Here is a 16,395-nt window from a genome sequence, read left to right as displayed (position 1 = left end):
CTTATTGTATTAGCACAGATGGCCGAGTGGTATAGGCGTTAGACTTTTACTCCAGGGGTCAGTGCTTCGAACCCAGTTGAGGGTTACTTTTTTCTTTCTTTAATTTTATTCGTGTTTTTTACTGGAGCGTTTTAGATCCAATGTTTAACATTTATCAATATAAAGCATTTAATATCAAACTTCAGTACATGCAAAAATCTGTGTAATGGTCCCTGTAAAGGAGACGGAGCGAAACGATTACCACCAGTGACACGGAGTCAGGTGTTACCACCGGTATTCTGGACTCCACTGCGCCGTTTACAAACGAGCCGATTATTAATAAGAAAAGAAATTGTATTCATAACGTTGGGTAGTATGTCAATTTCTCCTGTTCACCAAGATCAAATCACTTGGCAGAGGCGTACGCAGAAAATGTTCAGAGGGGGAGCTAAACAGGGGAGGGTGCGGGAGGGGTGTCAACTCGGCAGGGAGGGACTGAGGGGAAGGGAGATCATCATTGAACCATTCAAGGTCACAAGCACTGACAGGAGAGGAGCACATTTGTTCAGGTATAAACTTCAATCCCATGGCTGCCTTAGTCTGCAAATCACTGAATTGGGTGTCCATTTCGTTCACAAAAGTGTCAACAAAGGGAGTCGTTAGGTTTCTTGTGTAATTTAATTCGGGTGTTGCTGCCTCGATGTTGTCACGCTTTAAGAAAATGATTTAGTTTCATATAGCAAAGTAATTCTTCATTTTTGAGTCTTTTTTAATTTAAAAAAATATGAATGAACATCAAAGCAGTTAGCCCTATTTGTAAAATAACCAAATCAAAACAAAAAAAAATAATTGCCATTCATTAAAGCGGGTATATACGATTTTTTATATGTGTTTAATTGTAATATATTTATAAAAAAATGTTACAATAACACAAAATAGATAAGAAAAAATATACATTAAAGCCGAATTTCATAAAATGCAGCAAAGACAAATTAGCGCCCCGAGCCGATTGTGACGTACATATTTTCCTACAATAACCGAAGCATTCGTCTTTGTATTAGGATTGGAGTTAGTGTTCGTGTGTCGTATGAATAGATATTGTTGCAGGAACTCAAACCGTTAAACTAAGTTTAGATTCACATCGTACATGTATGGTATACATGCTGGCGAATTCGGCTGTACAGCCGTTTTCAATTTCATAATTAAATATCTGGCTTATTTCGCATTTTCGACACATGTTCTTCTTAACTTTTATTTTAATTTATATTGAAATTATATATAATACGTTTTTTACACATTATAAATTATATATATATATAATTATATATAAATTCATAAATATTTGACAAAATCGTCTAACCCGCTTTAAGTGTGCAGTTGAATTTCACTGGCAATAACTTGTTACTCAAAAGGATTATCACTCTAAAGAGCTAATACCAACTAAATTCATCAAAGAAATTACCGAAAAAATAATAATGATTGTCCATTGTGTTCGTCTAAACTCTTTAATTGCTACAAATTGAAATATTGTTTTTCACAAGTCTCATGCGGCAGCCATTTGAAAACATTTTTCTATAGCTAAATGTATGGATGAATTTCATTAGTTGAATGTATCTTCTTCAGCCAATCAAATAGCGCAGTTTATTACTTACGGTCAATGAAGCGTGCACTTTAGCTGACGAATGTTAGATCGTCTGCACACATGCCTGGGGGCTAATCACACAAATCGACAGCTGTTTATGGCTAAATAGGGACATGTGACAGGAAATACACAAGTGGATTGTAACTGTAAGGGGCTCATTTTTATTAAAAATCGTGTCTAGCCAGCCAGCTGGGGGGGCTTTAGCCCCCTAGCCCCCCACCTAAATACGCCTCTGCTTGGCTCTCGATTAGAAAACTTTTCTTAACGGGATTGATGCAGAATGAAGATTTAAAAACATCTAAACGATTCAAAAAATAATGTATGCATGATATTCCTTCCAGCAAAATAACGCCCAGACGAAACAAATTTTTGACATATTCCTTTCGTTTATGGATAATTATCAATCGTTATAGCCATATAACAAAGTTAAATTATTACCTTAGCGTTCAACTTCCGCTATGCAAGTCAAAACAGGCGCGTCTGAACGCCGATAATTTTGGCCGCGAATTTTACATACATTCAGAAATGTTTTTCACTAGCAATTCTTATTTCTTTTTTTTAAGCTTAATTTTATTTGAATGGAATTACATGTATACACGTTTTTGTCGGGATTCTTAACATCTAATTGTGCGCTAAAGAAATTTAATATTTTGGACTTTAACTTGAGCGGCGAAATATCTATAGACGTTCCTTTATGTCAATCAAATTTATATACAAAATAACTGTTTATTTTGTTAAAGACTTTCCAAAGCGAACGTGATAATGGTTGTGAAAATATCCATTAACAATCGCCGTGGAGTTGCTTGATTATTTCGTGAAAATACCCCATCCGTTGAGGAAATTATTTAACGTAATACCATACGTTGAATTATTAACTGTTTTACAATGTTTTTATCACTATTCGTTTTATATAATCGTTGATTTCACTTAATTAAAACGGAAACATTAGTTTGCGCACATTTTGAAATTTAGCTTCTTTATAGTGCCTCCGAATACAAAACAGCTTTTTGTAAGTTTTTATAAGTAACTGTGGTGTATATCATCGCCGCCTAGCCTCCGCGAACTAGAGAAATGTCCATTTTCGATCCCTTCGCGGGAAGCCTCCTCTAAATGTTCTTTGTACTGGTTCTACACAGGAATAATTCGAGAATGTCTTATAATGTTTTTTTCAGTGCAAAACTTAGCGAGCTTAAATAAATAGGCTTAAACTTAAAAGTCTGCCCCCTCAGTGCAGCGGATGGTACACGCGCTTCTCACCTAGGCGACACGGTTTCAAGTCCCACTCCTAGCGCACTCTGTATTTGGCTGGTGCATGGTCACCGTCTTGGACAGGTGAGGTGTCCTCCGTTTATTCTTTTCGATCCCCTCTCACACAAATCGACCACATAACGTGAATGTATGGTTATAACAAGATGGCCTATGTCGCTCGCCTGAGATAGCATATTTGAGATCTTTGCGTTATAACTTATTACTGTGGCTTTTAACTAGATATTTTACTCCACATGACACAGCTTAAATATGGTCTATGATAGTATTAAAAATATTTAAGTGTTTACGACAAAATATTAATTTAAGATAAAAGTTACCTCTAGGGTTAACCAATTTTTTTACCCCAATGACATTTATAAAAAAATAAAATAAGTAGAGGACCACCATTTGATTTCGCACAACAAGTAGAAAACACATAACCCTTACGGTTTCAGAAAATGACATTTGTAAAGTGATATACTGTACAGTAAGCCTATGTAAGTCATGTCACACATGGGGTGTGGTTAGATTTGACACCATGGCCATTACTTTCAATGGTTCACACCAAATATTAAACGATTGACCCTTACGGTCTCTTGAGACCACGATTTTTAAGTTATTTACTATATAGGTCTATATAAATTACTTGACTTCAGGGGCATGACATGGGACATGATTTTAACAAAATTTAGCAGAGGACCAGTATAAGAAATAAATGTTACATTTTAGATAACAAACCTCTGGACTTGGTGGTGTAAGATATTTTTTCTCAATAAAACTATAATAAAAACTAGCCACCCCTAAGACGGGGAAAATTTGACCCCAAAGTTATGATTTGTCATAGCTATCAACACATTTAAGCCCACAATAACGTAGATGTATGTTATGTTAACGCCAAATACATTATTATGGATATATTTCAGCGTGACGTCATCATATTGTCATGACGTCACAATATTACATTAATCTGGCTTTATCATGATATCGCAGTGTATGATCCGTTGTCCATATTATAGGCCTAAGAGTTTGTTTGCTGGCAATCGGTTTCATAGGAATTGCTTTGAAGGGATGTTCGCCTGTTTTAAAGAATGCTCTAGTAAGCCAACGATCGACTCTGACAAGACAATCGGACCAAACGATGTGAGTTATTTCGTTTCCAATTACCAATGCTCATTAAGTCATGTGTGGAATTCCTGAATCAATTTTATAATTTTAATACTTTAAGCGCAAAATTAAATATTTCGTTTTTTCCCCTTTTTAACGGGTTTCATGGGCCAATCCACGTACATCTCGGTCCAGATAAACGTTTTTTAAGCTATGTTTGATAATTGATTGATCCCGGAATGCGCTATATATAGCTACCGTAACACTCATATATCGGTACTATCAACTCTGATTCATTTTATTCCCCGACATAATATAATAACGGTGTGTGATTTTGAAAGGATAATATCTGGCTTAATAAACGCGTTTCAAGCCAGTTTTCTTAACTACGATAAACCTGATAACTGCCGCATCTGCCGCATCCGCGCCGAGAAAGAGTTGTGTAATTTATGCCAGAGGTTTGAGTTCTTCAATTATATTCATTCACAAGTGGAAACATAATGTGACAATCGTGTTAAATGGAATATTTTTTAACTGAGAGTATATAGAAAATAATGAATACACAATGTTAGAAATATACGTGTTGCGGAGGAGAATGTTTATGAATGATTAAAATAGCAAACTATCTGCTGCGTCTTAATCACGTGGTATTTTTGCTCAGCGTCATTCATAATTTGAGGCTATTAAAAGATGCGGGAAAATAAAACTACTGCTGATCAACAAGTATAGTGTTATATCGAGAGTCCAATACACTATCACACGTCTGTTGCGCAACCTCGTTGATAGTGCTTGTTACTACAGCGGGGTAAAATTTGATATGTATGGGAAACGTTCTTTTGTTCTCAACAGGTAGCGGCAAAATCTCATGTATTCTCAATTGCACGGTTGCTAACAACGTTAGGTTAAGCTTGTACATATTCACAGTTGTCAATCTTTAACACGTTTAGAATAAGTTGCGAATATGCTGACTTTGAAATAAAATTTGAAAATTACCGTTTCTAAATAATTAAATTGAAAACAAATGTTAAACTATTGTGTGTGTGTGATTTCACTAATATTCACCGCATGAAATGTGTGTTATTATCATCAAACCACATATAAGTGTTAGTAGATACAAATTATACTACGAGAGTTCACATCATATGTGTCCTCACATGGCTTATTATGAGTTTATTTCTCCACCATCGAAATCAATCAATCGTATGTTAATATTTAACACGCAGTTTCCTTTCGAAACATTAAAATCACACTTTCATAGCCGCGTCATGCGAAAATGAGTCTTATGGAGTTTCGGCCAGCGAAGCCCAGTTTGTGCATTTGCGTTGTCTGGTCAGAGGCGATGCTGTTCGCTATAAAATAACTCAAGGTTTTTATGGTCTCATTATGTATCTCCTGCCCAGACTGAGAGATGCGCAGACTGAGTGGGCTATGGCTATGATCGGCGCATATGGCATAAAACCCATTTTCGCATGACGCTAGTCTTTTTAAATTTAATTGCGTGTTGTACATAGCATATTTTAGCATTTCGATTTAAATTGATTAAAAAACAAAACAAATACAGCAAACTGGCAGATAAGGGTAGCATATTCAGGCGTTTGGGAACTATGTCCAGGCGTGCTGAGAGAATACGGCAATTATTTGTGGTTAGATAATTAAACGATTTTCTCTTAACGTGACACTATACTATTTCGGTAGTGTTTTTTTTCTCATCTTGAAAAAAAAACTGTGTTAATCGATAGACAATTATGTCTTTCCCTGACGATATAGTGACCTAGTACAGACCCTGAAAAGGCTGAAATTCTGCGAGATGGATTTTAATTGTTACTGGGCCACAATTTGTGTCTATGTGTCGTTTTAAAATGCAGAGAGTAGTCTCGAATTCCGTACATTGAACAGTGTTATATCCTTAACGCTGCGCACAGACACAGTGATGCACCCAATTTTCAGTGTAATTCTCTCGAATCAGCCTATAAAATATTCGAAAGTATTAATTCGTGCCTGCTGGCGTTATGTAGAGGTCATTTAAGGCGAAAAGCTGGGTAAAACAGCTAAGCCAAAAAACGCACGAGTGTTTTATACCGATGTTAAGGTAAGAGATTGGTTGACACAGTGTGAACTACTAGGGTTACAAGTAATGCATAAACAACAAAGTAAGGAAAAACAGCCATGTCTTTATGACTACCTAATTCGTTAGTAAAAGCTAATGCCCGCATATTTATTTATATTTATTTTCATCAATTATCTTATTATATATTTTGAATTGTAAATGGTGTCATAACAAAGTTTTTTACAGGGAATTTCCATCAAAACATTATATTGTTAGTGTGATAGGTATTCGATATTCCAACACTATTTATTTAATATGATGGTGATGTCAAATTTTATTTTATATGAACTGGTTCTCATTTAACCATTTTCATCATACATTTAATGCTTTCAGAACGTCAAAAAGAGACATGTTGTTGTTATTTTGTCTAAGTTATTTCTATAACATAATTATGAGGATCAACAGTGATCGATCTGTGCGTTAAGACAACTTCTTTATAAATTTGAATGGGTTGTGTTCATTTCAAATTTGCGATTTAAAAAACTATGGCATAATTTTAAAAAATGAGTTGCGTCTAAGATTATGCAATAGAGAACAACTTCAGTGCCTTCAGCGCTTTGATTTGTATTCGTTCTTCGGAAAACATGTTTAGTAAAACAGGTTATTGCCGCACACAGGCATTTGATACAGGTAAATGGTGATTACTTATATCGAATTATTGGGATGGTTCTATATACATTGTTTCATTTATAGTTTCCCCCCTTGGCGGCGGGCGGGCGGGCGGTGTCCACAGCAGTGTCCGCTCGTTAATTCAAATAGTTTTCATCCGATCTTCACCAAACTTTGTCAGAAGTTGTATCTAGACAATATTTAGGTCAAGTTGGAATATGGGTCATGCCGGGTCAAAAACTAGGTCACAGGGTCACTTGGTGCATTTCAAGGATTTAGCATGGTGTCTGCTCTCTAATTGAAGTAGTTTTCATCCGATCTTCACTAAACTTGGTCAGAAGTTGTATCTAGACAATATCTAGGTATAGTTCGAATATAGGTACTGCCGGGTAGAAAACTAGGAATGGGGTCACTTAGTGCATTTCAAGGATTAAGCATGGTGTCCGCTCTCCAATTGAAGTAGTTTTCACCCGATCTTCACCAAACTAGGTCAGAAGTTGTATCTAGACAATATCTAGGTCAAGTTCGAATATGGGTCATGCCGGGTCAAAAACTAGGTCACGGGGTCACTTAGTGTATTTTAAGGATTTAGCATGGTGTCCGCTCTCTAATTGAAGTAGTTTTCATCTGATTTTCACCAAATGTTGTCAGTTGTTGTGTCTAAATGATATCTAGGTCAAGTTCAAATATGGGTAATGCCGGGTTAAAAACTAGGCCACGAGGTCACTTAGTACATTTTAAGCATTTAACATGGTGTCCGCTCTCTAATTGAAGTATTTTTCATCTGATCTTCGCCAAATTTGGTCAGAAGTTGTGTCTAGATGATATGTAGGTCAAGTTCAAATATGGGTCATGGTAAAGTTATCAAGTTGTCCAAAACCTTCAAACGGGCGTATCTTATCATAGTTGGTCACTCATTTTTTTTTATAATAAATGCACAAAATATTATACATGCATCATTCAAGTTTAAAACACATATTCAGTGAATAATCTTATAGTTACATGTACGTGTACACTGCTTGAATTTTATGTCATGAGTTTGAAGTTCTATTTACGTGTTTGAGTATTGTTTGCATGTTTTATTTAGTCTGTTACATATCTTGTTTTAAATATGTATATTCATACTTAATTTAACTGTATTGTGTGAATTATATTTAAAACAGACGGTAAGTCTGAATTTCTGAGGAGACAAAAGTGTTGTTGTTTTTTTTGTTCACGCAAAAATACAACCATAAAATGATTTTTAACTCATTTATCCTTCAGCATGCACATTAGTGCATTTTATAGTTTGTTAAAAGTTATCATACTATGTTATTTCAAGCAATTTATCAAACAAAAAGTTAACTCAATTTAAATTCATTTGTCAGCATGCTAACCCCATAACGGTGTGTGCTCAGCATCAGTTTATGCTATGAACTCAAGACCCAAAATGAATCTTAACCTGGGAGGTCAAGGGTTCGATCCCCACTGGGGGAGCGTTCATTAGACACCAAGTACTGGTTCTAGTCCCAGGAAACGGACTCAATAGTGTTGCAAATATTCCTAAGGTTATCGATGCAATCGATTTAAAATAAATAGGTTTAGACTAACCTTATATACTATGCACCAACCATTCATTTTAATACATGCGATAAATTAGCAACCCCATTTTCAATTCCGTATTCTTCTCCCCCCCTCTCCCCCCTCAATCCAGTAAACCCTTGCCTCTTTGCACAAAGAAGGTACACACTTAACGGAGTTTTTCGGCAATATAGTTTAGGTATAAAGAATTCCAGAAAAATCGAACAGTATGTATATGTACTGTAAATGCAAGTGCTTTAAATGCTCCCAAATCTTGAGAAAATACCGGTAATGCCATTATATCTTCTTATAATTTGACAAGTATTTGTCGTGGTAAGCAGGGGGGCATGCGTATTCGAGAGCTTACCGCGTTTAAGTGAGAAAGTTGGAACAAAACTTCAAAGATGGCGTCGTTTGTTGGGTTTTCTTGAAGGAACAGAGGATATTTTCACCCGGTAATCCCCTTTGTATTTATAATTATTTTAAATGAATACGCCCTTTCGGCTCTCCGGTGTTTGTGCTTCCCTCGGTTTTTTGTTTCAAGATCGGAGACGTCGGGATAAAAAAGTTATTGAAGGAAAACCGTCCACAAATCTTGTGTCTCCTTCCGTGACGTTCGAGAAATTTGATGTACAAATATCATTTTCTCTTATAATACACAGTATTGATGCACGTGTACGGTCAAATATAACTAAAACCATGATTATTTCTTTTTTCCGACGGCGTTTTATCTCTTATAACTACTAAGTAATTCATTGCCAAAAACTATTGGTTTAACCCCTCTTTTTGGAACTGACGTCCTGTTAAGCACATTTTGGGACATGACTTCCAAATGACCAATACAGCTCATACCCATGTAAGAAGGTAATACACAAACTATCGTGAATTAATTTAACATTGATATTAATGTTTTAAAGAACGTTTCCTCTGTTTAAATGTATACCTCTTTCATACTTTTCAAAGATACGAAACCTCAAGCTACATTACAAAAGATGAAACATAAATTGTATTGTTATAAACTGCGACATTATACGTGGGGAGCTTCACTTTTTTGCAATATACATGTACTATTAAGCAGCATAGCGCCCTTTTTGGAAGGGATATTATTTTCTGATGTTATGTAATCGACTTACCGGTTCGGAGTCCATTTTAAACTAATTGGCGGGTGCACACGGAAGCGAATAATATGCAGGTCAAAACTAGATTTTACATCCGGTGATTCTGGTTTTGACACCCGACGCATATATACATTTATGAATGAAAGGCTTCATGAACGTTGGCGTCGCTCTTGGTTACCAGAAAAATTCCCACGTACGGATTTCAACCGTCATTGTTCACAATCTATTAAGTGCACAAGTACTGGAATTGGTATATGCGTTTTTTAAAGGTGTATGTCCAGCGCGTGTGCCGGGAAAACAGGGCTTAATGTATTTTTTTGTTCAGCTCTATAGTATATATATCAAATCTGTATGAAAAAATGTCGGTTAACATTAATCCGGTGTTAATTTTTGAAAATATTGAGGCGTTCATTAATTGTGGATCTAAAACGGAGCATTAATCCGCATAGTAAAAAAAAAACACCGGCCGGGCGTATTGCATTTTAGTTCGGAGACATGAAATTATTTCGAAAGAAAGCAATAAGATGTTCAATTCTATATGAGCAAGTCTCGCTGCGCACGATTACGCTCTTACTTCTCGTATATATTTGACTCTTATGAATCATGGCAAATACCTAATGTTTTATTTTGCTTAATCTAAATTAAGTTATGCACCCATATGTACTTTAAACTTTAAACAGCATAACATGACTTCCAAATGACCAACAGCTCTTTCATATGTGAAAGAGATTGACACGAAATACCTACCCATCTATAATAAAGTTTATATGTGCACTTCAATATGATAGTTTTATAGCATTTTATGAGGTGCAATATAAGTGTTTTCTTAATCCTTTTACTGTAGAATTATAAAAATGCTGTACACAAAACCCGCCGACCAACTTAATCAATTCACCGATTTTAAAGAAGATGGGTTGTGGTGTGGCTTATGTACGAGATAATAGAATGTTTATCAGCCCTTTCAGTAATATTTTAATTAATTAAATACATTTTAATTTATGACGTGTCGACCTTATTGTGATATGAAATTTTCTTTAACCATTCTTTTACTGTCTTTTCATGAGTTTAAATGTAGAATATGCAAGAAAGAGTCCTTCAACAGAGCCGGACTAAAACAGCAAATAAACCAAACGAACCCAAAAAAAATGTACAGCTGATGTATTATGTGTTTTTGTTTGTTTGTTTTATTTTATTATTTCTACATAGACATGTGTGACATATAATTGCTATGAGTGCTACGTAATTACACGTTTTGTTCCGTATATATCATGATGCTAGTTTCTCACCTTTTTATGAAAATAAACCATTATCTGTGTTACGTCATTTCTTTCAACGATGTCTCTGCATACATTTTCAATTATTATACCTCACTTTTATTCAAATGCTAAACTCCCATAGGCCATCGTGACATAGAAATACTGTCAGACCCAGCGGGAAAACATTTACTGTCCAAAAAATACTGTCGCCCGCTACCTTAGCAATCACGTGCCACCAGCGGGAAAAAATACTGTCCAAAAAATACTGTCGCCCGCTACCTTAGCAATCACGTGCGGAATGGTAAAAAAGTTTACTGTCCCTTTCGCGCAAGCGCAGTACGCAGTTTTGCAATTCCGTTGTATTTGGATAATTAAAATATCAATTGCAGCTAAAACTGTGCTGTAGAATGGATTAATGCCATTATTTAAGTTTGACAGGAATCATAAAAAAATCAATTTAGTATAAACGACACGGTAACCTCAATGGCAACTTTAATACAATGCTTATAACAGTAAAGTTACAACGATATACACATCCCGTGTCTGCTGGTGTTATACATGGCAAACACACAATCCGAAATACATTTTGGATTCGTTCAATGCTTTTAACAAATATTTTACTGTTAAGGTAGCGCACCTCTAATGGGCACATATCCAAATATAATCTAATTAATTATTTTCTTAATGAGCATCATTTCACTGATATACATGCAAATTTGTAGGTAGGCTTTCCATGCTTTTTAAAAAAATATACCGATTTTTTCAAAACCACCCCCACGCTCGGCTTTTGTCCAGTTTATTTTCACCCCTGGGGTATATAAAAGTTCCATAATTCATTCAAATTTCCAAATATGGGCTTGCAGTTGGTGTGTACAGATGCTGTAAAGGTGTTTAAAGTTTAAACAAGATGAAATAAGTATTCTTTTACAGACATTTATTTTTTATCTATGGAAGAGCGCCATGAAATGTAAGTGATTTCAGCCAAGTAAAAATTGGGTCGGTTAAAAACAAAGTGTCATAAAATTCAAAATAGTATCATTTAAGTCATATTTTAAACTTAGTTTTTATAGAAACACTATATACAGCAAAAATACCAAGAACTAGACAGATTTACCGTTTACTTTTTGAAATAAAAATAAAAATGCAACATGCATGGTTCGTATTTTCAACAGTGAATCACCCAATTTCGCCATAACGTTGTTTTAATTTTAATAATTGAAGAATGTTCATTAAAATTGCAACATATTTAACAATAAATTTAGCTTATAAGCCATATTGAATCAAATTACGTAAGAAAATAAATACAACGCGTCGCAAAAAAGTATACGTCGTCGGCAGGATTCGAACCTGCGCGGGAATATCCCAAAAGATTTCTAGTATATCGCCTTAACCACTAGGCTACGGCACCTAATAGTAGGCTCTTCAACCTTCGAAGAAATCGCGGGAAATCATTAGAGGTGCGCTACCTTAAAAAACACCAAGTCCATATTGCAATCGCACATTCTCGGCCCTTTCCGTCAAACATCGGATAAGTACCTCGAAGGAGATAGTATGAATACACATTTCGGAAGCGGTATTGCGGTCTACCTACGCGGGCCTACGCGAATCAAAATTACATAGTAAAAACAAACATGGCCGGTTTTGCGAGTTGTTTACATTTTGCAAAGATGAAAATGGGGATTTTCTATGCTCTGAAGCCAGAGCAAGTACAAACTCTACAGGAATTATGGACGCCATCGTTGTTATTGTTTTTGTTGTTGTAACATTCTTAGAATGGTATCACGTGGGCGGACTACTTTCAACCCGTATTTCTCCCGAGTCCGATTATGATAATCTGCGAGGGGTACCGAATGGTCCATATTGTTGTCCCAAAATGTTTTTTTTCACCGAAATGACGTCACACGTGTACGTCATAAATTGCGTAATCAAGTGATGATAATTAAATACGGAAAGCTGGTTCGGTAATATATTTTTAAAGAGATAATTGACGACTAAGAAAATTGATGGGATAAATCGATTACTAGGTCGGTGCCGAATAAAGCGAAGTTCATTTTCCTCGGCCCAAAAATCTGAACCACTGAACATGTTAATGGTTGTTCGTTGCTGAAATAACATACAATTATCGTTCATGGTTCTGACATATAAATTTTTCATGTTTGAATACTTTGTTCGGTATAATAAAATAAATATTACATGTTTGACAGGGTGACAGTAAATTTGTCAACTTTCGGAAAAATACTGTCAACCTTGGCTTCGCCTCGGTTGACAGTATTTCCTCAAGTTGACTAATTTACTGTCACCCTGTCAGCCATGTAATATTTATATATTGTATTCAGCATTTACATACATGATGAAAAAAGATTTGGGTCGGAATGAATTCGTTATGCATTTGACATATTAACATTACTTATAATAAAGCAATGTAAAGAACAAACGAAATAATCTTTCTAAGTGAACCAATACAACCGTGTTCCCCGGCGTGTTCAATTATATGTATTCACATGCGTATAAATGAGAAAAAAATACATGTATATATTGATCACTTCTACTGAAATCATATCGTGTATTGCATTTGCACAAATCTTTCTATCCACTACAAATTCACTTTTTGCGATTATAATATAGTGACCAACTCAGAACTGGTTTAAAAGAAGGTCGTCTAAAATGTGTCACATCAAAGTCACATATATGCATCAGTTATGGTAAAACGTGTCAAATGTCATTGTATTAAATAAACAAATAATATTTAAGTTTTCATAAAAAACATCCACCGATATGCATCTTCTAAGCAGGTGTCAGGTATTCCAAATTGCTTCATGTATTCCGAATCGCAAAAATGGCAGTATTTGGTTACAGCAACCTAGTTCTGGCTTCCATAACTTTAAATGTCGCTTTATATGATTTTTGACTGGCGCGACTTTATAGGTCTGTCAATACTATATAAACTGTACGCTGAAGTTTCTTTAGCTAACAGCAACCTTATACTAGTATCAAAGCGGCTTTACTCTTTTCTGTTTTTCATAACACTTATATTGCACGTACATGTGATTGTTTGGCGTGGTACTTCGACGTAATCTTTTTTGTTTGATTGGTGGGTTTTCATGTGCCTTTCGCTTTCTAGAACGGTACATACTTTGTTACGCCGTCTTTTTAAATCTTGGCATCCTCGACATATATAACTGGCGTCTTGATATCTGAAAATAGTAAGCATAGTATTCCGTTTAGTAGGCATAGTATTCCGTTTGATGCATATTCAAACATAAGTATTTCCATATGTGTTAAAATAAACAGGTAAGAATTACACCGTGTTAATAATACCGTCGAATGTCTTATATTACACACAATAAATGTTAGCGTTAAGTACGCGATAAAACATATAATAATAAAAATTAATAATATAACAATTAATAAAAAGATAACTCTTGATTTCGTCAAGTGAAAATGTTTTCAAAACATTCGCACCAATGCGGAATTCATTCACGAAAATTATTTCGCATAAAACCTTCTAACATAGGAAATCGCTGTTTATCGTTTGGAAGTCAGGTCCCAAAATGAGCTTAAAAAGAAGTTTAGTTCCAAAAAGGGGGGTTAAACCGTTATAATTCGGAATTAAATGAATTAATAGACATAAACACGCTTCGAGGTAATAAAATAATCGTGATTTATGTTATATTTTACTGTAAACATGTACAAAAACTGTTTATTGTGAGAGAAAATGATATTCGAACATCCAACATCTCGAAAGTCAAGAAATTAAACAACAAATTTGTCGACGGTTTTGCTTCAATAACTTTTTTATTTCGACGTCTACGGTATTGAAACCAAAAACCGAGGGGAGCACAAACACCGTAGAGCCGAACGGGCTTATTCGTTTAAAAGAAATATAAATATAAACTTGCTTACCGGTTGAAAATATCCGCTACTCCTTCACGAAAAACACCAAAACGACGCCTTCTTGGAAGTTTTGTTCCAACTTTCTCACTCCCCCGCCCCCCCCCCCCCCCCCCTGGGTAAGGGAATATAGTTTTTCATGCTGCTCATTCAATCTGGATTTGTTACCTCTTGACAGTCCGACAGCGTTGTAGTTTTTGGTGTTCAGAGGCGTAGCTGCTATTAGGCACAACGAGCCGGGGCCTACACTTTTTTTAATATAAAAATAAAAATGCTTCAACTTCGAAAAAAACGCATTAAAATGTTCATCCTGAGGGGGGGGGGGGGGGGTGAGGTGTAAGGAATATGCATTTCATATTGACATAATCCTCAGACAATGGATTCCGGTCGTGTTCAAAGGAAATATCTTCCAATTATCAACTCTACTTCTTTCTATGTGCAAAGATTCGGTTAAGTGTAGAAATATTGAGTTCATGTAATTTATGCACTTGTTAGTACAATTAGTGTAATAGATCGACTATAAGGAAGTTTTACTCTCAAAACGTTACGGTACCGTTATAGGCATGAAGACAGTATTATTGGAAAGAATTCCCATGCTTTGACTTGTGAATGTGTTACACTTTTAAATGTTTCTCTGTTCAATTGTTTTAAAATTTAGTTCTCTGGTATAAAGATAATAACGTAAAATTTAGTTCTTTGATATTGAGATAAAACATTAAAATATCAAAGAAAAACAGGCCAAACACTTATATTTTCTTATCTTATTATTTGTCATGATATGCTTACAATCTTACCACAGGCGTTACAGGATTTAGAAAATTTCCATGGGATGACCCCCGGACGCCCCATTTTTATGTATCATATCCGGGCATACAGCTCAAAAATTGCTAGCTACGCCCCTGGTGTTGTTCTTTTAATCTGTACAAATTATTGTCATATAATTGTTTACACATCAGAACGTTTAAGTGTATCTCCAAACAAACCTATTTTTCCACTAATATATTTTAGCTGTATATATCTGCAACAAATACATTATATCAATCGTTATGATCATGCGATTGACACATGGCGGGAAATCGTGACAAGGGACGAAACTGTTGACAAAACGACCTTGGAATAGTTCAGCGTGCGCGATTGTTGCTAGGCTTTTTAATACGCTCTATTCAGGGCATAACCGAATGAATCGGATGTGTCCGGTTAAGAACGCTTGGCCCCAGTATAAGGATATTTTTGCGTATTCCTTTTAAAGGTACTGAACCTGGCATAGCTAGTTTTTGAGGTCGCCGATATAATATTACAATTAAAATTTACAGTTGTCGGAATATATTTTTAAGGATTTCCAAATATAAAGGACGTAGACAAATAAAAGGAATTCGAAGGTAAAATCACGATTTTCGCATTTCAAGTTAATTGACATGCTCGCCGCATTTTTTAAGCATTTAACTTTTCCCCACCCACTGAGATATTCAATCATGATAGATCTGTGTCAATGTGAGTAAATTTTTTAAGTATTTTTTGTAAATCGAAAATTGACTGTTTTATGCTATCACATAGTGGGTGGCATTTGGGTAAATCCTGGTTATTTCGGACAATGGGTTAACAAATGTCATTATGTGCATTTCTAAAGATAATCAGATCTGCATAATAAAGTGAAAAATCCTGAGCTCCAACGGGGGATTGAACCCGCGACCTCCAGAGTGGTAGTAAGACACCCTTCCGTGTAGCTAAATAGCTAGCCGAACAGCAAGGCTGTTGTCAAAAGGCTGTAGACACCCGAACAGATCAGGCTTCTTACTAATCACTCCAACATCTGATACCCTCAAGTACAGCTTTTTCCCACGCCGTATACCACTTTGGATCAATCTTCCAGCATCCGTTGCT

General features: G+C 35.5%; 1 protein-coding gene across 7 annotated transcripts in view; it reads left to right on the top strand.

Moving 5' to 3' along the window:
- Nucleotides 1–3,846: 3,846 nt before the first annotated feature.
- Nucleotides 3,847–16,395, top strand: part of LOC127848826 (pyruvate kinase PKM-like) — a 100,970-nt gene continuing 88,421 nt past the window's right edge. For 2 of the 7 annotated variants that reach the window (XM_052381472.1, XM_052381469.1), the window contains exon 1: nucleotides 3,847–4,009. In XM_052381472.1, the coding sequence (XP_052237432.1) occupies nucleotides 3,848–4,009 (162 nt within the window). In that variant the 5' untranslated portion in view covers nucleotide 3,847. Of the gene's footprint in view, nucleotides 4,010–15,727; nucleotides 15,894–16,395 lie in introns of those variants that run through there. The other 5 variants (XM_052381476.1, XM_052381474.1, XM_052381471.1 and 2 more) reach the window with 4 other exon arrangements.

The sequence above is a fragment of the Dreissena polymorpha genome, chromosome 10 (genome assembly GCF_020536995.1).
Source record: "Dreissena polymorpha isolate Duluth1 chromosome 10, UMN_Dpol_1.0, whole genome shotgun sequence".
Classification (NCBI taxonomy): Eukaryota; Metazoa; Mollusca; class Bivalvia; order Myida; family Dreissenidae; genus Dreissena; species Dreissena polymorpha.
The sequence above is the reverse complement of the archived record's forward strand: the minus strand, read 5'-3'. Positions and strand labels throughout refer to the sequence as shown.